Below are 21,368 nucleotides of genomic sequence, written 5' to 3' on the forward strand. Positions count from 1 at the left end.
CAGAGCCCCTGAGACCCCTCACGAGAGGATGAGGTCCCGCTATGGACCCCCGAGACCCCCCACCTCAGAGACTCCTTCATCCTCAAGGACACTCCCCCCCAAAAAACCCATTTCGAAGACCCCCTCCCCTCAGAAACTCCCTTCCTCAGAGCCCCTTTGCCCTCAGGATCTTCCCCTTCACATTCCCCACCCTCAGGAACTCCCCCCTCACAGTTTCCCCCTCACAGACCTTTCCCCTCAGCGCTCTCCGGCAGGGGGCGCCCTTTTCCCGCCACCAGCGCGCGCCCCGGGCCCGCCGCAGCCGCAGCCCCGCCCCCTCGTTCCCGCGCGCGCGCAGCCGCCGTCTCTATGGCAACGGCGCGAGCCGGAGGTGGGCGGAGAGCAATGGCCCCGCCCATTCGTCTGCGGTAAGATGGGCGGGGTCACTCCAGACAACGCCCATCGGCTGCGGCGTTACGTCACAGTAGGATGAGCGGGGTTTAGAGAGCCACGCCCCGTCCCTGCACCCAAAGCGCACGCGCCAATTTTCGGGGTGGGGCCAGTGACCCCACCCTCTTATTTGCATATGACGGGCGTGGTCAGAGTAGCGCACGCGCAGAAGGAAGGCGTGGTTCCGGTTGGGCGTTGTAGGGCGTGGCAGGGCGTGGCAGTAGCGTAGCCCGTGTGCGTGCGCACAGCGGCCGGCGCCCCGTCCTGGGTGCGCATGCGCGTGGTTGAACGAGGGGGGCTTGAACCAGTATGGAGCTCGTAACCCCCAGTTTGGGGACCCCTTGAACCAGTATGACCCCGTCACACCAGTACAGACTGGTGCCGCACCAGTATGAGAGCCCTGCTCCCAGTACGGAGCGGTCCCACACCAGTCCCAGCCCACCTGTCCCAGTTTATCACCTCCAGCACCTCTCAATTTCTAGGAAAAATCTCCCCCAAGCCATTCCCTCCCACCCCCGCCCCTAAAAACTCCCCCCGCCCCGGCCCCGGCAGCTCCCGGGTCCGATTCTCTACAATTAATTCCCTCAGTGGGATGTTTCCCCACTAAACCCGAGAGAAAACCGATGGAAAACGAAATCCCACCCTCTCCCAATCACCCAAACCATCAAAATAAAATTCACGGCAAAATTTAAGTATTTTGCGAGCTCCAGAGGCATCTCCCGGCCGGCCGTGGGAGCCGTATCCCATGGAAATTTTACGGATCATTTCTTCTCTCCTTCCCAGGAGCGAAATTCCAGGCAGGGGGAGAATTCCCGGCTCACCTTCCTTGCCCCGGCTCCTTCCTGGGGTTATGGGATCCTGGGGAAGGGCTGGAAAAGGAGCAGGGAGAGGGATTGAGTGAGAGGAAATCCCTGCCAGTCCTTTGGGATGGGCTGGGGGATGAGATCGACCCCACAGAGAATTCCCAGAGCAGGGAGAGAACCAAAGATTCCCCCCGCAGCCTCCCCTCGGCTCCTGGCGCGTCCTGGGCTTGATCCTTTTTATTTTACCCGGTTGTTTCTGCCCCCAAACCCAGCAGGGATGGGTGGAAAGGGGGGAAAACTCTTTTCCAGCCACACTTGGGATTGTGGAAGCTCTTCCTGGGAATTCAAATCCTCCTCGGCCACAGACTTTCCCCAGAGCTCGGGGGGCACAAATTCCCGGTGGGAAAATGGATCTCACTGCTTTGGTGCCTGGCCCTGTCGGTGGGGAAGAACCTTGGGCGATTTTGGGACGTTTCTTTGGCACAGAAAGAGCTGCGATCCCGAAAACACCAGGATGGGGATGAGCAACTTCCAGCACTCCCCACCCACCCCAAATCCTTCCGCGCCACGAAATTGCCTCTGATGAGCTCCCATTTCTTCCCAGACGTTGTTTTCCCTTCCTCGGCCTCATTAAATCAATTTAAAGGCGATTTCGAAGCGTTTTCCCCACGCAAACCGCGGCGGCTGAACCCGGTGCCCGCGGCTGCGGGGGCCCGTTTGTTCCCGGGGTTTTGGGTTTAGGAGACACCCGATAAACCCTGGGAGCAGCAGCAGGGGTTTTCTAGGAGTGTCTCTCTCTACTTTATTCCGTGTTGCAGGTGGCTGCATCCCTGGTTGGGTGTCTGAGGATCAAAAGGGGGGAAATTGCCGAATATCCTGATTTTTTTTTTTTAGGTAGGGGGCACAGCTTTCCCAGGCACTGGAGCATCTTTGCTTTGGGTTGGGCTCAGCCCAAAATCCCGCATCCCAAGTCACCAATAACGGGATTTTGGATGGTCAAGGTTGGTTCTTGCTACGTCCCAAACACTCTTAGATCTTTCAGGAGCAGCCAAATCCAGGCGTCCTGTGGATCCCCAGGCTTGGATCGCCCTGGGGACAATGTGGGGACAAGCTGGAGCCTGCAAAGAGCCAGGAGTGCTGTGGGTGGCATTTGTCAGTCCCAGTACAGCCCTGGGCACTCACTGGGAGCTGGGTGGGCCCACCGGAGTTTCTGGAGGGGTGGCAGCCCCCAAAACGCCGGGCGCTGGTACCTGGAGAGTCCCGAGCCCAGTGTGGGGGAGAGGGTCGGGTGGGCAGCGGGATCGACTGGGCAGCAAAGACAGGGTGGTCAGCGGGGTCTGGGTGGTCAGTGAGGTCCAGGTGGGCAGCGGTGTCCGGAGTGGCCAGCTGTGTCCAGGTGGTCAGTGAGGTCCGAGTGGTCAGCGGGGTCCGGTGAAGCCCCCGCGCTCCCGGGGGGGACGACCCACGTGCGATTCTCCGCCACGCCCCCTCCGCTCGGACCACGCCCACTCATGCACTTATTTGTCTCGTGTGGGCGTGGCCAAGGCGATGCCGCGCTGGCATTGGCGGGGCGTGGCTTGGGGGCGGGCCCGGGGGCGTGGCCTGGGGGGCGCCGGTTCCCGTCAAAAGGCGGCAGCGAGTTGGGGCGGGGGCGGCGGCGGGGCCGGGACCAGGTACCGGGTGTGGGGACACCGGAACGGGGACACCGGGACACCAGGGCCATGCCAGACCCTTCCCAGCCCCCCCATAACTCTGCCGCTTCCCGGGACACCGGGGATCCCCGCTACGGGCGAACCGGGGGCGCTTTTCCCGGGGGTTTTGGGGCCTGGGGGCTCTGGGGGGATTTTTGGGGGTGATGGGGAGGGGGCTCGGGGCTCTCCCGGTGTGTCCCCGCCGGCCGGAGGGACACGGGGCGGGCATTGAGGCTCCGCGGTGCTTCCTGGTTTGGGCTCGGGGTGTTCCCGGGCCGGTTTTGGGGGTCCCGGGTGTGTCTGAGCCCCCGGGAGGGATTTGGGGTCCCCTGTCCCCTCTTGGTTGGGGGGTCTAGGGGGTTTCCCTGCCGAGTTTAGGATCCCCCTTAGGGTTGGGGGTGTTCCCGTCCCGTCCTGGGGGTCCCTCCTGTTTTTTGGGGGATCTGGGACTGTCCAGTCTCAGCCCCGTCCGCCCCCAGAAATTTGGGTTCACCCGGAGTTTTGGGGCGCTCCGGGGCGTCCCCACATCCCATAAAGGCACCGCTGTCCCGTCCCCCCCCCCCTTGGGCACCCCTTTTTGGGGGCCCCTCAAAGCCGGGGATTTCCTGGGGACCGTGGGGACGGTAATGTCATTTTAAGGTTTTCTACAAGGTGATTTTGGGGTTCCCGGGTGCTGTGGGGGTGTTTATGTGACCTCAGCGTTTCCTGTAAGGGGATTTTAGTCTTTCTGGCTGCTCTCGTGATTAAATGCCCCATTTAAATCCACCTTCGAGGTCCCGATTTGGGGATTTTTTGGGGGGCTGAGCCCCCCGACACCGCATTAACCACCCTCCTTTTTAATTAACCACCCTCCTTTTTAATCCCCCAGCGCCTTCCCATCTTTTGGAGCGACCCCAGCGCCAGGAAAATCGAGGTACAGGGGGATTTTTATTCACCAGGAATTGAGGGATCCCCAAAAAAAAAGAGTTTTTGGGGCGGCAGAGGTGACTGAGCCGCTCCTTCCTCTCTCCTTTTCAAGGCTGGAGAAAAGTTGAGTTTTTTGTTGGTTTTTTTTTTTCTCGGAAAGAGGTTTTTGGGACGTTTTTGCGGCGTCTCCTCCTCCCCCGGAGCCGCCCTGACTCATCTTCCTCCGGCTCCGGGGGAAGGAGCCGCGGCCACGGCGGGACACGAAAATCCCGGGAAATTGCGGTTAAACCCAGGGAAAAGGGGGGGAAACATCCGGGGAAACCCAGGGCAGCAAAAATCCGGGGAGGTGATGGGGAAAGCGAGGTGTGAGCAGAGCAAAAATCCCGGAAAATCGGGGTTTAAATCCAGGAAAATCGGGGTTTAAATCCAGGAAAATCGGGGTTTAACCCAGGGAAGAGAGAGGAAAAGTCAGTGAAATGATGGGGAAATCAAGGGAAACAAGAATCCCAGGATATTCAGATTAAACCCAGGGAAATCGGGCAGTGAGGGGAGAAAAATCCAGGGAAATTAAGATTAAACTCCAAGAAATCCAGGGAAAGGGTGAAACCCCAAGGTCTGAGGACAGCAAAAATCCAGGGAAATATGGGGAAGCAAAAATGGTGTAAATAAAGTTAAATAAAGTTTTTAAAGCCCCAAGGTTGGGGTGGACCTGGTGGAAATAGGGTGAAATAAAGGAAAAAATATTTAAAAATCCAGGGTGAGGTTGGGCTCCCTCTGGAATCCTGGAGGGAGGAAAATCTGGGAGATGATGATGATGCAGATGATGATGAGGAGGATGGGAGATGTCTGCCCCAGATCTCCAGGGCGTGACCAGATCAGGACTGAGATGTCCCAGCAACAACAAAAATCAGATTTTTCCCAGGTAAAAACATGCCTGGGGTTGTGCCTGGGGGATGTTTCCCTGAATCCTGCTGTGTTTAGGGAGGAATAAATGGAAAATCCAGGTTTTTTCCCCCATTTAATGGCTAATCCTGCTCCAGGGAATAATTTTTAACCTCCCGTGGCTGAGCCAAAGCAGAGCTGGCCTGGCCTGAGCTCCCTGAGGGGAAATTCTGGAATTGTCAGGGATTGGGAGAGGGACAATCCTGGCTGGAGGTGGGCAGGGGTGGAAATAGGAGCCTTAAAAGGAGAGGAATGGGAATGGAAGCAGTTCTGTGAATTAAAAAAAAAAAAATAAAAATTAAATTCAGGGACCTGATGGGGTGAGAGGAGCAAAAATTTGGGAAAATATGGGGAAAGCAGGGGAGCAAAATCCAGGGAAATTAGGATTAAACCGAGGTGTGAATGGAACAAAAATCTGCCGGGGTGGCACTGCCAGGATGTTGCTGGTGCCACCCCCGGGTGCTGCCACTTCATCTCCAACCTCTGCTGACTCAGCTCCTCCTCGGGCCCATTTCTCTTATCTCTGCCCTTGTCAGCTCAACCCTCGCCCTTTTTCTGCCGCTAATAAACGGAAAAAGGGGTGGAAAACAACACCTGGAATTTTTATCCGGGCATCCAAAGGCGTTTCCTCGTTCCCAGGGATCCCAGGAGCTGCTCCAAGTTCTGCTGGGCAGGGGGACAGTGACCCTGGGGAGGGATTTTCCTTTCCCAGATTGATCATTGAGTGTGTTCCTGCTTCCCAGAGGGTTTTGCTGGAGGTAAATTGGGTCAAAAAATGGGAGTTTTGGCTTTTCCAGCCTTTTTCTGGGAAAGCTTGAGCTGTGTCCTGAGGGTTTTCCCACCCTCTCTGTGCTCCAGGTATGACTGTTGCTCCAATTTCACAATTTTCACCCTTAAAAGTAGTGGAAAACAACAGCTGGGACCTTTATCTGCACATCCAAAGGTGTTTCCTCATTCCCAGGAATCCCAGGAGCTGCTCCAGGTTTACCTGGGCAGGGGGACAGTGACCCTGGAGAGGGATTTTCCTTTCCTGGAGCAATTCCTGAGCGTGTTTCTGCTTCCCACAGGCAAACTGGGTGGAAAAGGGGATTTCTAGCACACGAACCCTTCCTATTTTTTTTTTTTTTCTCTGGAGAAGTTTGAGCCGTTTCCTGAGGGTTTTCTCACCTTCTTCATGCCCCAGGCGTGGCTGCTGCTCCAATTTCCCAATTCCAGGCTGCAACAGCTCTGGCCACTGCATCATTCCCACTCCTCCTCCTCCTCCTCCTCCTCCTCCTTCCTTGGGCAAGTTGAGGTTCTGGGGAATGAAAATTCCCTTTTCCACATCCCAGAGATAGGGAATGGACAAGGATTTGGGGCTCCTTTTCCACCTTCAATAGAGGAATTTGTGTAAAAATTCTCTTTTCCTCCAGGGAAGGGGATTTGGGTCCTCCTGTCCTCACAGATCTCCCTAAAAACAATCCCTCCTCCCAAAAAATCCCTCCCATCTCCAGAAATCCTTTTCTTGAGAAACCTGCCAAATCCCAGCTTTATTTTTAGACCTGGACGTGTCCCCTGGGTCACCTGGGTGGCCCCAGGAAGGGACAACAAATCCCAGATTTCCTGGGAATTGTCACAGCTGGGAATCACTTGTGTGGCTCTGCACCTTCCCTGGGGCTTTTTCCAGCACAAAAATAGGATTTTATTCCAGTGTGGGGCTGGTGCTGCTCATCCACCTCTGCTTTGGGAATTTTTCCATAGGGAGAGCCCTTCCCAGCACAGTTTTTTTTGGAATTTTGCAGTCTTTTCCCGTTTTTTTTCCTGGCATTATGGTGCAATTCCTGTGCTTAGGTTCCACAATCTCTTCTGGGAAAGGGGAAAAGCAGAATTTCCCTCAATTTCTGAGCAGCTCCAGCAGCAGGAGAATTGCCAGGGGAAGGAACAGGGCAGGGCCAGGTTCCATGACGTGCTGGGATCTGTTGGAATTTTCCTCTTGGCTTGTCCAGACAGGTGGGAAATGCTGAAATTTGGGATCCAGTTTGTCCTTGTCACTTCCCCTTTACCTGCTTTGGGATCTCTGAGCAGCACAGGGGGCTGTGATCCCACCCAAAATTCCTTTGCCAAGGAAAATTCACAATTTCTGGGAAGGTTCAATGGGCACTGGGTTGGGTTTGTGTCCCTGGAGGATTTTAGGGACAGTGGAGTTTTTTGGGAAGGCCTTGGGGCTGCAAATGTTCCTGGTTTGGGGATAATATCAGAGATTACCTGACTTGAATTAGGGTTTTTTCTGCCTAAAATTGGAAATATCTCACTGGAAATCTCCAGCTGGAAGGAAATCCAGGATACACTGAATTTTGGGCCCTTTTTTGCCCAAAATTTGTCATTTCCAGGCTCAGATTTTGCACTCCCACAGTGGGATAGGCCTTTCACTCCTGTCACACTGGGGAGCGAATTTTGGGTGGATTTTGGACATCCCACACCAAGAAATCCCCCTCAGCCAAATCCCTGGGGTTTCTCCTGCCGGGAATGGGTTTGGGAATTGCCCTTTAACCCCCGGGAATGTTAGAAAATGAATTTATTGTGGGGCAGGGCCATGGCCTGGAACAGCCCCAGTCCCACGTGGGATCCAAGGCCTTGGATTCCGGACTTTTCCTCGCAGGGAGGAGCTGAAATCCTGGAAAATCCAGTTGGGATCATCCAGTCCCAATCCTACCCCTGCACTGGACACAGAAATCCCGAATATCCAAGAGTATTTTCCATAAATTTTCTGGCTCTGGCAGCCTCAGGGCCCTGCCCGTTCCCTGGGAAGCTTTTCCATGCCTTGGCCACCCCCTGCATGAGGAATTTTCCCTAAAATCCACCCTAAACCTTCCCAGTTGTGCTGTCCCAGCAACTTTAGATAATCCTTGCTCCACTCTAGGGAATTAAGGTTGAAATCCCCAAAATTCCAGCTCCTTTCCCCAGTCCCTCTTTTCAGGGCAGATTTCAGCAGCATTTTGTTCCCTCTGGAGCAAAAAAGGCCCAAGAGAGGCTGGAGATGGTTAAAAAAAAGAATCTATGTTGAGAATTCCGGGAAATGTGTTTTCCCGGGGTGGTTTTGTCTCTCTCCAGAAGGTGACAGAGTCAGAACCTGTTTGGGAATATTTCGAAATCCAGGGAGAAGCTCCGGAGGAGTTCCGGAATTTGCCACAAGCAGGGGCAGCTTCTGCCTGCCCCTGGGTTTTTGGGAATAAGAGAGGAAGAATTCCTTGGACAGCCTGGAATCAGGGATTGGGAAATAAAGGGGCAAAGGGAAATATTTGGGGCAGGAGGAGGAAACCCAGGAAGGGTTTGGGGGACACCAGGGAAGATTCTGTGAGGAAAAAATTCCTATTCCTGGATTTTTTTTGAGTTTTTCCTTGGAAAAGGGGGAAAGCTTTTCCATGGAGTTACCACAGTGTTGCTGGAGGGATTTTTTGGGGGGAAAATTCCTGGAAAATCTTGGCTCAGTTGGATTTTCCCATTTGAAAGGAGCAGTGGGATGTGTTTGGAACACAGGGAATGGCAATCCAAGGGTTTAACCTGGAATATTCTCAATTTTATGTGGGATAGAGGGAAAACTGGGATCTGTGGGTCCCAAATTCCTCATCCCAGAATTCCCTCCTGGCCAGGAGCTCTGGAGTTGCTGGGCTTGTTTTTCCCACCTGGAATTCCTGGGGTGTTGAATCTGTTCCTGCTCTTTGCTCAGAATCCGTTGGGAAACTTTCACCCCTTCCCTCTCCTGGTTTTCCTTGGATTTTTATTTATCTGGAATGTCCCAGTGGAGCAGCTCCTGTGAGGTTTTGCGAGTTCTTTCTTTGGGGACACTTTTCCATGGGATCTCCACAGAATATGGGGAGAGATCCCCAGGGATCCTCCAGCCCAGCCCAAAGGCTCAGCTGGAAAAATCCAAATAAAAGCAAAATTCCAAAGGAATTAAAGGAAGGAAGGTGAAAATACAGGCTTTGGTTGGAAATGGTGGGAGAGGAGAGCTGGGAATGCCTCAAAATCCACTCAAAATCCCCCTCAGGCGTCCCTGGAAAACAGCCCCCAAAAGAGGGAGTTGTTTAATTGGGATTTTAATGGGAATTAATGGATTTTAGTGGATTTAAAGGCACTGCTGGAATTTGGGGATGTGTGGTTTTGGAATGGGAAAAAAACCCACTTTTTCTCCCTTTTTTTAAAGGAAAATCATTCCAGAGGCACAGAATTTTTAAGGAGCCTTGGGGTTTGTTTTGCCTCATTAGTGAGGCTTTAATTAATTAGTTAATTAATGAGCCTCTCCCAATCCCAGAGCTTTCCTGGCATTCCAGAATCCCAAAACTTGGATTTTTTGGGTGGTTTTAATGCCCAAAGCCAACGGGAATAAAAATTTCTTGCCCAAATCAGAGGGAATCCAGGAAAAATCCTGAATTTTAGGGAGAACTTTAGGACTAACCCCCCAATTTTGCCCCAAATCAGGTGGCACTAAAAGAAAAGTCTTGAACTTTTGTGACAAATCTCAGGTTTGTTTTTTTCCCCTCTCAGCCATGGATCCGGGCACTTCCAGCACTTCCCTGGTGGATCCCAGCGGAGACTCCGAGCGAAACGTGTCCAGGATCTGTGGGGTCTGTGGGGACAGAGCCACCGGTTTCCACTTCAATGCCATGACCTGTGAGGGCTGCAAGGGCTTCTTCAGGTGTGCCTGGACCCCTGGGAATCCCCCCATCCCAAAAAACCTCCAGAGTCCCAATGGGATCCCAAAATGGGGCTGGAATTCCGGGCGGTGCCACGTTCCCATGGTTTAAAGGGGGGAAATCATTGATTTTTTTGTGAGTTTGGAACCTTGGGATGGTTTTTCCCAAGTTTTTCCAGGGTTTTTCATGGATCTGGGAGCCTTGCGGTGCTCCGGGAAAAGGGAGGGGGGTGGGAAAGCTCCGCTGGGGTCACAAATTGGGATTTTTTCCTGAGCCAAAAAGCCCTAAAATGTCCTCAAAAAAAAAAACTCTGGGGCTGGGGGATGAGGAAGGGCAGGGCATCCCCTGGACCAGCTCTTCCTGAAATCCAGCATTTCCAGGGAATTCTGCTGTCCCCCCTTGGGAATTCTGCCCCTATCCCCACTCCCCCCTGGAGCCCTCCCCACCTCCCAGGGCAATTTCCTCATTCCAGGCTGGGAATGAGGTCTGGAATCCTCTATTTTTGGCCCCTGGGATCCCAAATCCGCCTGGGAATGGGCGGCTCAGGAAGGTTTCCATGGAATTCCCGCCCAGCCCGGCTCCGGTGTCACCCTGGGAGCCTCTGGAGCCACCCAAGCTGCAATTTTCATTCCAAACCTGGAATTTTGGCCTGTCCCAAGCCCTGGGAATGTTTGTTCCCTGCTCCAAGGCCTCGTTGTTTGTGCATTCCCTTTCCCTGTTTTTTTTGTGGGGAAAAAAGAGGTTTTTGTGCACCAAAATTGGGAATTTTGGGGTGTCCAGGGCTGAATTACAAGTGCTGGGATTGTTTGTTCCCATTTGGAACAGCAAAATTCCAAAGGTTTTGGAGGAATGGGGGAAAACAGCGCTGCCATCCCTTTTTCTGGGATGAATTCCTGAAAATCCCAAATTCTGGGCAGGTAAAGGCAGAGTGAAGCCACTTTGTTTACATCTGCCTTTCTAAAACCAGCTTTAAATTCCTGGGGCTGCAGCCAGAGGAAATCTTGCAGATTTTTACCCAGATTTATTTGAATTTTTTAGTATTTCCTAACCCCTATTTGATATTTTAACCCATATTTGACATATTTTACCCCTATTTAATAATTTTAACTCAGATTTGGGGGGTTTTTTTACCCCTTTTTTTTTTATCTGAGTTTTGGTCTTGGGCACTTCCAGGGATGGGGCAGCCACAGCTTTTGTGGGAGTTCTGTTTCCAGGGCCTCACAGGGAGGAACTTCTTCCCAATATCCCATTTACCCCTTTTCCTGGGAAAATTCTGGCTCTGACCTTTTGTCTTGGAAGTTTCTGACCCTTTTTCCTTGGAAATTCCGGCTCTGACCATTTTTCCTTGGAAATTCCAGCTCTGACCCTTTTCCCCTGGATTATTTTGGCTCTGACCCTTTGTCCTGGAAGGCTCTGACCCTTTTTTCCCCTGGATTATTTTGGCCCTGACCCTTTTGTCCCGGCGGTTCCACGTTCCCATCGCGCTGTGGTTTCCCTGCAGCTCAGGGCTGTCATTTTCAGCCTCCTCTCTCCGTGTCCTGCAGGGAGAATTCCTCTCCCCTGCACACCCAAAATGTGCTCGGGCCAGTTCTGCCAGCAGAGCCGGGCTTAGGGCAGCCGGGTTTAAACCACACGAGTTTATTTTGCTGCCAGGGGGGATTTCTCTGCAATCCTTCCATGCCCCTGGCCTCAAAAATCCTCATTTAGACCCAAAAAAAGCCAGCAGGCTGGGCTGGGCTTGGGGCAGCCTGGCTTAGTGGAAGGGGATCAAGCTGGGTTTAAGGTCATTTTCCCCCCAAAACCATTTTAGGATGATAAACCCATGGCTGAACCCTTTGGATGTTTCCCTGTGGGAAATTTTCCTTTTTGAGCAACACCCTGAAGCTCCCGACCCAACTGATGTTTGCACCATCACCCAAAACAATGGGAATTCCTGGGAATTTTGGGAATTCAGCCTAAAAAGGGATTTTTTTTTTTTTTTTTTGCCTTTTTTCAGGAGGAGCATGAAGAGGAAAGCCATGTTCACCTGTCCCTTCAGCGGGGACTGCCACATCACCAAGGACAACCGGCGGCACTGCCAGGCCTGCCGGCTCAAACGCTGCGTGGACATCGGGATGATGAAGGAATGTGAGTGTCCAGCCCTTGGGAATGACCCTGGGAATGATCCAGGGGCTGTTTCTGTCCCTTTTCCACAGCCTGGGACCATCCCAGGGGGATGCAAAGGGCAGGGGGAAGCAGCAGGTAATGATTGAGAGGAGCTGGTTTAATGATTCCTTCCCGTCCCATTTAATGATTCCTTCCCATCCTTCCTATGTTTTCTCATGGATTTTTCTGGGTTTTTGAGGAAAATCAGCTCCATGGCTCCCAATGGCTCTCCAAATCCCCCTTTTCAGTGTTTTCTGAGCTCCACAGGGAGAGCTGGATGCGTTTCCCCATCCCTGTGGAGCCAGGTTGGGTTTTCCTCTTCTCCCTCTGGGATTTTTTTTTTTTTTCCTGAGCCTTTTTTCCATGTGGGATAAAGCAGGGACTTAAGTCAACAGCAGAGAGGGAATTAAAGCGGTTTTTAAGCCCAGTCCAAACACACAAATGTGGCCTAAATGTTTGTTTTCTCCTGGTGTATTTAGAGATAAGTGGCTTTTAAAAATAAAACGTGTCGGGGGAGCTGGGTGCTCCTGGAGAGCTCCAACCAAACATTTTCTGCTGTGGCCAGGGTGTCCATGGAGCTGGAAATTCGGGATATGGAAGCAGAGACCTTTCCCTGATGTCACCCCAGGGGCTCCAGAAAATCAGAATTTAGAGGTGTTTGCAGGGGGGAAAAAAAAGCTTAAATTTTCTATGATCCTGATGGAAATCCCTGTATTTCACTCTTTGGGATGGGCAGGTTGATGAGGGAGGAAATGGCCACACCCCGCACTGGCTGTCCCCAAATTCTGGGGAGCTGTCCCTGATTTTTGAGGAGCCCCCTAATGAGGGAAGTGCTTTAATTTGCACCAGCAGCCAATTAATTACCCGGGAAGGGTTGGAAATTTCCTGGGCAACAATTCCAAGGGGTTTTATCCAGGTTTTCTCCACTGGAGTTAACATGTAAACAGCCCTGTTAGCAAATCTTGTCTGGATTAACCAAAACTGACCCAGAGAGGCTAAAAATAGCTAAAAAATGGACTTTGCCGCTGGAAAAACCAGGGAGGACGAAGAGTTGGGGTTATTTTTAGGTGGAAAAAGGGAATCAGGAAGGTTTTGAGGCCTCGTTTTCCACGGGGAATGTGGGATGAGGAGGAGGAATAAACCTCTGCTGGGGTTTATTTGGGCTCTGACCAAGGCAGACCCTTCCTCACCCCCGGAATTTGGGGTTTGGACTGTGGGGTTTGTCCATCCCGAGGATTTGTGACCCCAAAGAGCCACAGCCCAGGCTCTGGCAGGGAGGAGGTGCCACTTGGGCAAACATTTGTGGTTTTCTGCCCATCAGGGGACAAACAGGACAAGGGGGGACAGGCAGAAAAAATCCCCTCCAGGCCTTGGGATTTGGGAATTCTGCCTTTGGCACTCCTGGCTCTGAGGAGGGCAGGTCTCAGCCTCTCCTCACTGCTTTACCCTGTGGAGCAAATGTGGCTTTTCCCACCTCCTGAATGGCCAGAAAATGTGGGATTTTCCCTTCCCTGCCTCTTTCCAGCTGCTTGGAGCTGAGGGAGGGGTGTCCATCACTCAGGGATGTTGGGGCTCCCTTGAATCCTTCCCTAAAAATCCTCCTCTGTGGGTTTTAAACAGCTCCTGATTTTGGTGCAGGGATGGGAGACCCAGAGCAGGCAGTGCCCATGTGGGTGATGCTTTTTGTGATAAAACCTGGGACAGAGAAATGGCAAAATCCTGATTTTCCTCCCCCAAGCACCCACAGAGCTGCCAATGGTGGAGGTGGGAGTGACCTTTCAGCCCCTTCTGAGGTGTCTCAGGCCCCTCTGAGATTGTGCAAGGCTGGAAAATGGAAAATGGAGAATGGAAAATCGCCCTTGGCCAAAGGAGAGGGGAGGCCAAGGGTTCCATGCCTCGAGCTCCTCCTGCCTTAAATTCCACCTTGACCCTCCCAGCATTGCATCCCTGCACCCAGGGAATTCAAAAACAGCCCTTGGGGGGGTCTCCAGGCAATGGAGAAAGGGCTGAGCAAAGGGAATTCTGTTTTTTTAGAAGGGTCTGTCCCACCCTGCGCTCTCATCGTGACCCCAGAGATTTTGTGCAGCTCCTGGTGCTTTTCTTCCCTTCCAGCCCCTCAGAGGCTGCTCAGGGCTTGGAGTTGTTGATAAAAAAAGTGAAGATTTGAGCCCAAATTGCTGCTGTGGCTGTTCCTTTTCCCTAAATAAACAGACCCAGCCTTGCGTGGAGTCCAACCTTTGGTCTCTGCCGAGCGCCACCACCCCAATAAAAACCATAAATCTCCAGTCCTGAGGGCGGGGGAGCTTTGGCTGTGCCTTGACCTTAAAAATCAGATTAAAAGTGCCCTGGAGCAGTGCTGGACACCCCTGGTGACAGCTGGGAGCCGAGAGGAGCCGGAGCTGGGTGAACCCAGCGGCCCCAAGGGTTTGGGATTGGGATTTGAGAGCAAACAGGGAGGGAGCAGAGCAGGCAGGGGCAGGGCTGGCCTGGCCTTGGTGCCACCAGAGCCTCCCCTAAGAGCACCAGAAACCTCTAGGCACAGCAGAAAACCAGGACCAAGGGGCTGTAGGGGGGGAAAGAAAGAGATTTTCCTAGGGTATCCAATCCCTATTAGGGTCATTTGTATCCCCAATCCCCAATTCAGATCATTCCAAACCCTAATTCTGCCTCTTTTTCTCTCCCAGTCATCCTGACGGACGAGGAGGTGCAGAGGAAGCGGGAGATGATCCTGAAGAGGAAGGAGGAGGAGGCGCTGAGGGAAAGCCTCAAACCCAAACTCTCCGAGGAGCAGCAGAAGGTCATCGACATCCTGCTCGAGGCCCATCGCAAAACCTACGACCCCACCTATGCTGACTTCACCAAATTTCGGGTATTGACCCCCAAAAAAATCTCTTTTATGCCTCAAATTCCTCCCTGCCCTGCAAAATCCACAAATCCTTCTGCCAGCCCCATTCCTCAGGGAGTTTTCTGTGTTTTCTCCCCCAGCCCCCTGTAAGGAGCCACCCCAGCAGCAGAGGGGCCACCAAATCCTCATCCCTGCTCACCCAGGACTTGTCTTCAGAGGATTCCTCGGATCTCTTTGGCTCTGAGGCCTTCAGCACATTCCCAGGTGGGAATCCCAGTTCCTCCCGGCCCCAAACTGGGATTGGGAGCCAGGGGGGGACCCCAGGACTCGGTTTGGGCTGGAGGTGACGCCTCAAACCACCCCAAATTCCAGGGGTGGGGAAGGGTTATGCCAAATTAACCCCACCACGAGGGTCTGCCCTGCTCCTCTTCCTCTTCATCCCACATTCCCAGACTGGGATCCCAAACCAGCCCTGAATCCCAACACCCTGTGATGGAAAAACTGCCCCCAAAACCAGCCAGATTCCCTCCTCTCACCCCTCCAGAGCTCACAGGGGCACAAATGCAGCAGTTCCACCCAAGTTTGGCATTCCAGAGCCTTTTTTTCACCTCCTGGGGGGGCTCATTGAGGTGCCAACCCCTCCCAGAGCTTTTTCCCTCTGTGCAGATTCCGTGGAGCCGCCGCCGTTTCCCAGCCTGGGGCTGCCAGAGGAGCAGGACGAGAGCTCCTCCATGAACCTGGAGTTCTCACAGCTCTCCATGCTCCCACACCTGGCTGACCTGGTCAGCTACAGCATCCAGAAGGTCATTGGCTTTGCCAAGATGATCCCAGGGTTCAGGTGAGGCCTTGGATCCCAAAAATCTGGTGTTTTCTACTCCTGGGAATCCTGTGCTGCTCTTCACACCCTTCCCTGTTTCCCCTTCCCAGCTGTTTTCTGTCTCTCCCCCTCCCTGGGGTTCTCCTGTTTTCCCAACTCCCTGGAAAATGCAAATTCCATCAGGGAGACACCCAGAGCTCCTGCAGCACTCGAGGGGCTCGGGAGGGGCCTCAAGTTCTGTTCACCCCAAGATTTGGGGCAGAAATTCACCCAAATAAACCTCTGGAATGGGAATTTCTGTGGAGGGAACCCCACCCTGGGGGGTGGCAGCTCCTCCTGACCCTGTCCTGTGTCCCCTCTGCCCCCTGAGCATCCCCCTCCTCACCCAGAGGGCAAATCCTCTTGCAGGGACCTGTCTGCAGAGGACCAGATCGTACTGCTCAAGTGCAGCGCCATCGAGGTGATCATGCTGCGCTCCAACCAGTCCTTCACCCTCGAGGACATGTCCTGGACCTGTGGCAGCAACGACTTCAAGTACAGGGTCAGCGATGTCACCCAAGGTAAGGGAATTCCTGCCCCAAATCACCAAATTCTGTGGTTTTCCCCTCCTGTAGAGTCTTCTCTCTGCAGCTGGTTTTGTGCTGAGAAAGGGGGTGGGCCCTGCCCCAAATTCTGGGGGCTTGGGGAGTGACAAGTGGGGCTTTAAGGATCTGCAAGTGGCACCTCAGAGTCTCCAGTGCCACCTCAATGTCCCCAGAGCTGCTCCAATGTCTCTGAAAATATCCCCTTCTAGAGGAAAAAAAAAAATCATTTTCCAAAGGGAAAATAAATCCTCTTTGAGAGGAAAAGAGCCTTTCCCAGAGCCCCTCTGAGGTTCTGTTCTCTCCCCAGCCGGGCACAGCATGGACCTGCTGGAGCCGCTGGTGAAGTTCCAGGTGGGGCTGAAGAAGCTGAACCTGCACGAGGAGGAGCATGTGCTGCTCATGGCCATCTGCATCCTGTCCCCAGGTAGGGACAAACCCACCACAAACCCTAAACACCCTCTGAAGGGAGGGGAAAACCCCAAATCCTAAAAACCCACAAAAAAGAGAGAAAGAAAAAAGCTAACCCTGAGCACAGCTGGTCCTAAAAATCCACCAAAGAGAGGGAATCACCCAAAACACTAAAAAGGGGCAAAAGGAAGGAAATAACCCCAAACCCTCAAACCCCAGGAAAGGGAGGGAATAACCCAAAACCCTAAAATGGGGCAAAAAGGGAGGGAATAACCCTAATCACCCAAAACACTAAAAAGGGGCAAAAGGGAGGGAATGAGCCTAAACCCTCAAACCCCAGGAAAGGGAGGGAAATCTCCCAAAACCCTAAAAAAGAGCCAAAAAGGGAGAGAATAACCCCAAACCCCAATAAAAGTAGGCAACCACCCCAAACCCCCAGTGCACCCCCTCAAACCTGCCCTTCCCGCAGACCGTCCGGGCGTGCGGGAGCCGCTGCGGGTGGAGGCCCTGCAGGAGCGGCTCTCGGAGGTTCTGCAGAGCTACATCCGTGCCCGGCACCCCCCGCCCGGCAGCCGCCTGCTCTACGCCAAAATGATCCAAAAACTGGCGGATCTGCGCAGCCTGAACGAGGAGCACTCGAGGCAATACCGCTGCCTGTCCTTCCAGCCCGAGCACAGCATGCAGCTCACGCCGCTGGTGCTCGAGGTCTTCGGCAATGAGATTTCCTGAGGAGTTGGATTTTGGGGAGAAGATAGTCCCAGTTGGGGTTTGGGCATTGCTGGTTTGGGATTTTTCCCTTTCCAGGAGTGGCTGGTGCATCCCCCTCCTCCGAGGAGGTTTTGGAGCCGGGATGCCTCAAATCCCTTCTTTTTCTGGACGTTGGGAAGGGGAAAGTGCCGGGAAGTGAACTCAGGGTTGGCACAGTGTGTGCCCTGCTGTGCTCCACCCGAAATCCCACAGCATCGTGGGTTCAGACACCCCACATCCCGGGCAGAAGGTGCTAGGGGCAGTGTCCCCTCAGCTCCCACACATTCCATGTGCTGCTGCTGCCACTGGACTGGGATGAGCCAGAGGCAGCCCCGAGAGAGGGAATTTTGTCCTGGAACCTCAAAGGGAAGAGCAGGATGAGCTTTGTTTGCACTCCCCGGGTATGGGGGGCAGGGGGATCTCCAGGAGACACCCCCACTTTGGGGCTGGACCCCTCTGGGGATGGGGTGATGACCCCTGGCCTGGGACAGATGGGACAGAGACCCCAAGTCCAGCTTGGCTTCCTCCCCTTGCCGTGTTCTGGAGGTGACTCCCGGCCCTTGTTCCCACCTGGAACAAACCTGGGGAAGATCTGGGAGCTGGGGGGGCTCCAAACCCCCGGGGAGAGCCATCACAGCCCTCCCCACCCAGGCCATGACCAAGGGCCAGGGGGGCCCCGGTTGTGGCTAATAAACTGCTGCTTGGGCAAATCATCTTGTGTGTCCGGCTGTCCCTGTGTGTCCATCCCTGTGTCTCGGGCCAGCCCTGGGTCCCCGGGGGGCTGTGCGGGACCGTGTCCCTCTGTCCCGGAGGCGTGTGGGGTTGTCCCAGTGTCCGTCTGTCCGTGTCCCTCTGTCCCGGTCGCGCCCCGCCTGTCCAGGTCCCGGCCGCCAGAGGGCGCTCGCGGCACCCAACCGATGCATTTATCATGCGCATGCGCACTCTCAGAGGAGCGGTGCAGAGCGCGAGCAAAGGGCGGGTAAAATTTGTGGGAGGAGCTTATTCCGCTGGGGGCGTGGCGTGGGTGGCGCCATGCGCGGTTTCCCGCGCGCCGCCCGGCTCGTGGTCATGGCCGCCCCCGGGACAGGAACCGGCACCGGGACCAGGCACAAGCGCCCGCACCCCGAGCCCGCCCCCCGCATCGGCACCCACGACGGCACCTTCCACTGCGACGAGGCGCTGGCGTGTTTCCTGTTGCGCCTCCTGCCGCGCTACCGGGTACGGCCCCGGGGCATGAGCGGGACGGGGGCACCGTGCGGGGCCGGGGCCCGGGGTGTTCCTCTCTCGGTCCCACGTGGTGACAGCTGAACTCACGCAGCTGCCGCCCAAGTGTCCCTAGTCCCACCGGGGGGTCACCCCCGTGTCCCCGGCCCTTCCTCGGAGTCGCTGCTCTGTCTCCAGTCCCTCCTCGAGGTCCCAGTATCACCTGGGGGTTACCCCTATCTCCCCCTCCCCGGTGTCCCTGGTCACCAGGAGCCGCTCCCGGGGGGTCCCCGGTGCCCCTGGGGCCCCTCAGCCCGGTGTCCCTGGGGACCCTCAGCCCGGTGTCCCCCGCAGGACGCGGAGATCGTGCGGACGCGGGACCCGCAGCGCCTGGCGGGCTGTGACGTGGTGGTGGACGTGGGGGGCGAGTACGACCCGGGGCGGCACCGCTACGACCACCACCAGAGGTGAGACCCCCCTCCCCTGGGGACAGCGGCGTCCCCGAGGGTCCTGGGGTGACCTCCTGGCCCCGCAGGTCCTTCACGGAGTCCATGCGGAGCCTGAGGCCGGACAAGCCCTGGAGCACGAAGCTGAGCAGCGCCGGGCTCGTCTATTGTCACTTCGGGTCGCAGATCCTGGCGGGGCTCCTGGGGCAGCCCGAGGACGGGCCCGTGGTCACAGCGCTCTATGACAAGGTGACAGGGGTGGCGGGGGGTCTGTCACACTGCCGGGGTCACAGTTCTGCCCAGGGCTGGTCCTCGGTGGAGAAAGGGGAACAGTTTGTGGGGGCAGATGGGGCAGATGGGCTTCCAGCTGGGCTGAGCTCTGCTGTCCCCTCACTGTCCTCTCTGTCCCCTGCTGTTCCCCTGACCCCCCTTGCTGTCCCCTCACTGTCCCTTCACTGTCCCTTCTTGCTGTCCCCAGCTGTACGAGAACTTTGTGGAGGAGATCGATGCCATGCCCCTGTCCCCTCACTGTCCCCTCACTGTCCCCGCTGTCCCCAGCTGTGTGAGAACTTTGTGGAGGAGATTGATGCCATGCCCCTGTCCCCTCACTGTCCCCACTGTCCCCAGCTGTACGAGAACTTTGTGGAGGAGATCGATGCCATGGATAACGGGATTGCACCGGCAGCAGGGGAGCCGCGCTACGCCCTGAGCACCACCCTGAGCGCCCGTGTGGGGCACCTGAACCCCCGCTGGAACGACCCCGACCAGGACACCGAGGTGGGGACAGCCCTGTGGGGATCACCCCTGTCAGGGACACCCTGCTGGGGGCCAGGCTGACCCCCGTGTCCCCAGGCAGGGTTCAGGAGGGCCATGGAGCTGGTGGGCAGCGAGTTCCTGGAGCGGGTGGATTTCTACCACAGGGCCTGGCTGCCCGCACGGGCACTGGTGGAAGAGGCTGTCAAGCGTCGCTTTGAGGTAATGCTGAGCCAGCCTGGGGGGAGTCTGGAATTCTGGGGGAGAATTGGGATGTGGGGAGGCCAAAATCCTTCAGTACAAACCTCCCAGGGGAGCCTTTGCACCCTGTATCCTGCATGGCCCCTGCAGGAGGGCACTCTGAGCTTTGGGGACGCTGAGCCCAGGGGGGATTTGGGAGTCACTTCCATGTCCCCAGTGTGTCCCCTCCACAGGTGGACACCAGCGGGCAGGTCCTGGAGCTGTCTCAGGGTGGCTGTCCCTGGAAGGAGCACCTGTTCCAGCTGGAGCGGGAGCTGGCCCTGCCCAGGCCGCTGCAGCTCGTGCTGTTCCCAGACCGGAGCGGACAGTGGCGGGTGCAGAGCGTCCCCACAGCCCCCCACAGCTTCCAGAGCCGGTGAGACCCCCTCCCCTGGCCCTGCCACTGTCCCCCCCAGGGCCGGGGTCACTCCAACCCCTCTGTCCCCCCACAGGCTCCCCCTGCCCGAGGCCTGGCGGGGGCTCCGGGATGAGGCGCTGTCGGAGCTGGCCGGAATTCCCGACTGTGTTTTCGTCCATGCCAGCGGCTTCATCGGGGGGAACCGGACCCGGGAGGGGGCCTTGGAGATGGCCCGGAGGACGCTGGAACTCGGGCGGAGCACAGAGAGTGTGTGAGCCCCCTCCCCAGCAGGGTCACCCCAAAAAGGAGCCCCTGGCCTGGTGTGGGGTCCCAGAGACGCTGCAGGGACCGTTCCTGCTTGGATCCTGGATTCTCCGAGGGATCTGCTGTGCTGGGGGGGGAACCAGCTCCTCCAGGGGGTCTCAGAGCATCCACCCTCCATGCTGGACTGGTGCCAGCCCAGCCAGAGACTTTTTGGCACCATTTCCTGGGTGTTTGTCCCCGTTCTTGTCACATCCCTGCACCGAGGTGCTGCCAACACCAGTAAAAACCAGTATGTGCCCAGTGCATTTGCTGTTGAGGAGGCTCTGTGTGACACTGTGGGGTTCCTGTGGCTCAGGGACAGCCGTGATCCCCCCTAAACACGGGGACAACAACCAGTGCCACCCCCCCGCTGCCACCAGGGCGATCCCGCCTGTCACCGGCACTGCAGGGGGGGGTCACGGTGTGTCCCCTCCCACCGCGCTGTTCCCGGGGCCATGCGGGCGGCGGGGCTGCTCCTGCTGCTGCTCCTGGAGCTGCCCCAGCACCCCCGGGGCGGTTCCCGGTGCCCGGGGGAGGCTCCACCCGGCGGCCACAACGAGACGCTGGGGACGGGCGTGGGGACAGTGAGAACACCCGATGTGGCGGCGCTGGTGGCCGTGGGCGGGTGGCTGGGGGCTGTCCTGGTCTGCGTGGGCCGGTTCGTGCGGCGGAGCCGGGAGGAGACGCGGCTGCACCTGCAGCACCTGCGGGCTCTGCCCTGCGCCGCGCGGCCACACCCGGAGGAGGAGGAGGAGGAGGAGTTGGAGCTGCTCAGCGGCGGCACCGGGAGCCAACCGGGCAGGCCCCAGGGGTGAAGCCCCGCCAGGCTTGCCCCAGCAGCTGTGGTGGGTTTGGAGCTCGGGTCACCCCTGGGTCACCCCTGGATTCCTCCTCCATCACCCCTGGATCACCCCTAGATCTCTCCTCCATCACTCCTGCATCCCCCTGGATCACTCCTGGACCCCTGGATGCTCCTGCCTGGCCCCAGGAAGGGGTTGGATGCTGTGGGAGGGGGAATGGTCTCCCCCTGGCTCTGGGGAGGATTTTGGGGGTCCTGGGGCTGTTGGGGTGGGGG

The 21,368-nt window shown here is 56.1% G+C and overlaps 2 protein-coding genes across 2 annotated transcripts; both read left to right on the top strand.

The window, feature by feature from the left end:
* Window positions 1-3,787: 3,787 nt before the first annotated feature.
* On the top strand, window positions 3,788-17,066 carry VDR (vitamin D receptor). The gene is made up of 9 exons (XM_083880894.1): window positions 3,788-3,836; window positions 9,296-9,446; window positions 11,441-11,571; window positions 14,274-14,458; window positions 14,575-14,698; window positions 15,101-15,272; window positions 15,660-15,811; window positions 16,143-16,259; window positions 16,713-17,066. Exons 2-9 carry the CDS (start codon window positions 9,298-9,300, stop codon window positions 16,970-16,972), a joined length of 1,290 nt encoding a protein of 429 aa, XP_083737020.1. The 5' UTR covers window positions 3,788-3,836; window positions 9,296-9,297; the 3' UTR covers window positions 16,973-17,066.
* A 956-nt stretch (window positions 17,067-18,022) lies between these two features.
* On the top strand, window positions 18,023-20,538 carry MYG1 (MYG1 exonuclease; the record flags this gene model as incomplete). Its single annotated transcript, XM_083880968.1, has 7 exons — window positions 18,023-18,208; window positions 18,548-18,660; window positions 18,729-18,888; window positions 19,267-19,416; window positions 19,492-19,614; window positions 19,827-20,008; window positions 20,085-20,538. 7 exons carry the CDS (start codon window positions 18,023-18,025, stop codon window positions 20,263-20,265), a joined length of 1,095 nt encoding a protein of 364 aa, XP_083737094.1. The 3' UTR covers window positions 20,266-20,538.
* Window positions 20,539-21,368: the final 830 nt, after the last annotated feature.

The sequence above is a fragment of the Zosterops lateralis genome, assembly GCF_965231275.1.
Source record: "Zosterops lateralis genome assembly, chromosome: 32".
Lineage (NCBI taxonomy): Eukaryota > Metazoa > Chordata > Aves > Passeriformes > Zosteropidae > Zosterops > Zosterops lateralis.

Excerpts from the sequence above, each read along its gene's own strand:
- VDR (XM_083880894.1), top strand. The coding sequence starts at position 9,298 with ATGGATCCGGGCACTTCCAGCACTTCCCTGGTGGATCCCAGCGGAGAC. Across the intron at positions 14,459-14,574 it reads CTGACTTCACCAAATTTCGG|CCCCCTGTAAGGAGCCACCC; the intron begins GTATTGACCCCC and ends TTTCTCCCCCAG. Across the intron at positions 14,699-15,100 it reads GGCCTTCAGCACATTCCCAG|ATTCCGTGGAGCCGCCGCCG; the intron begins GTGGGAATCCCA and ends CCCTCTGTGCAG.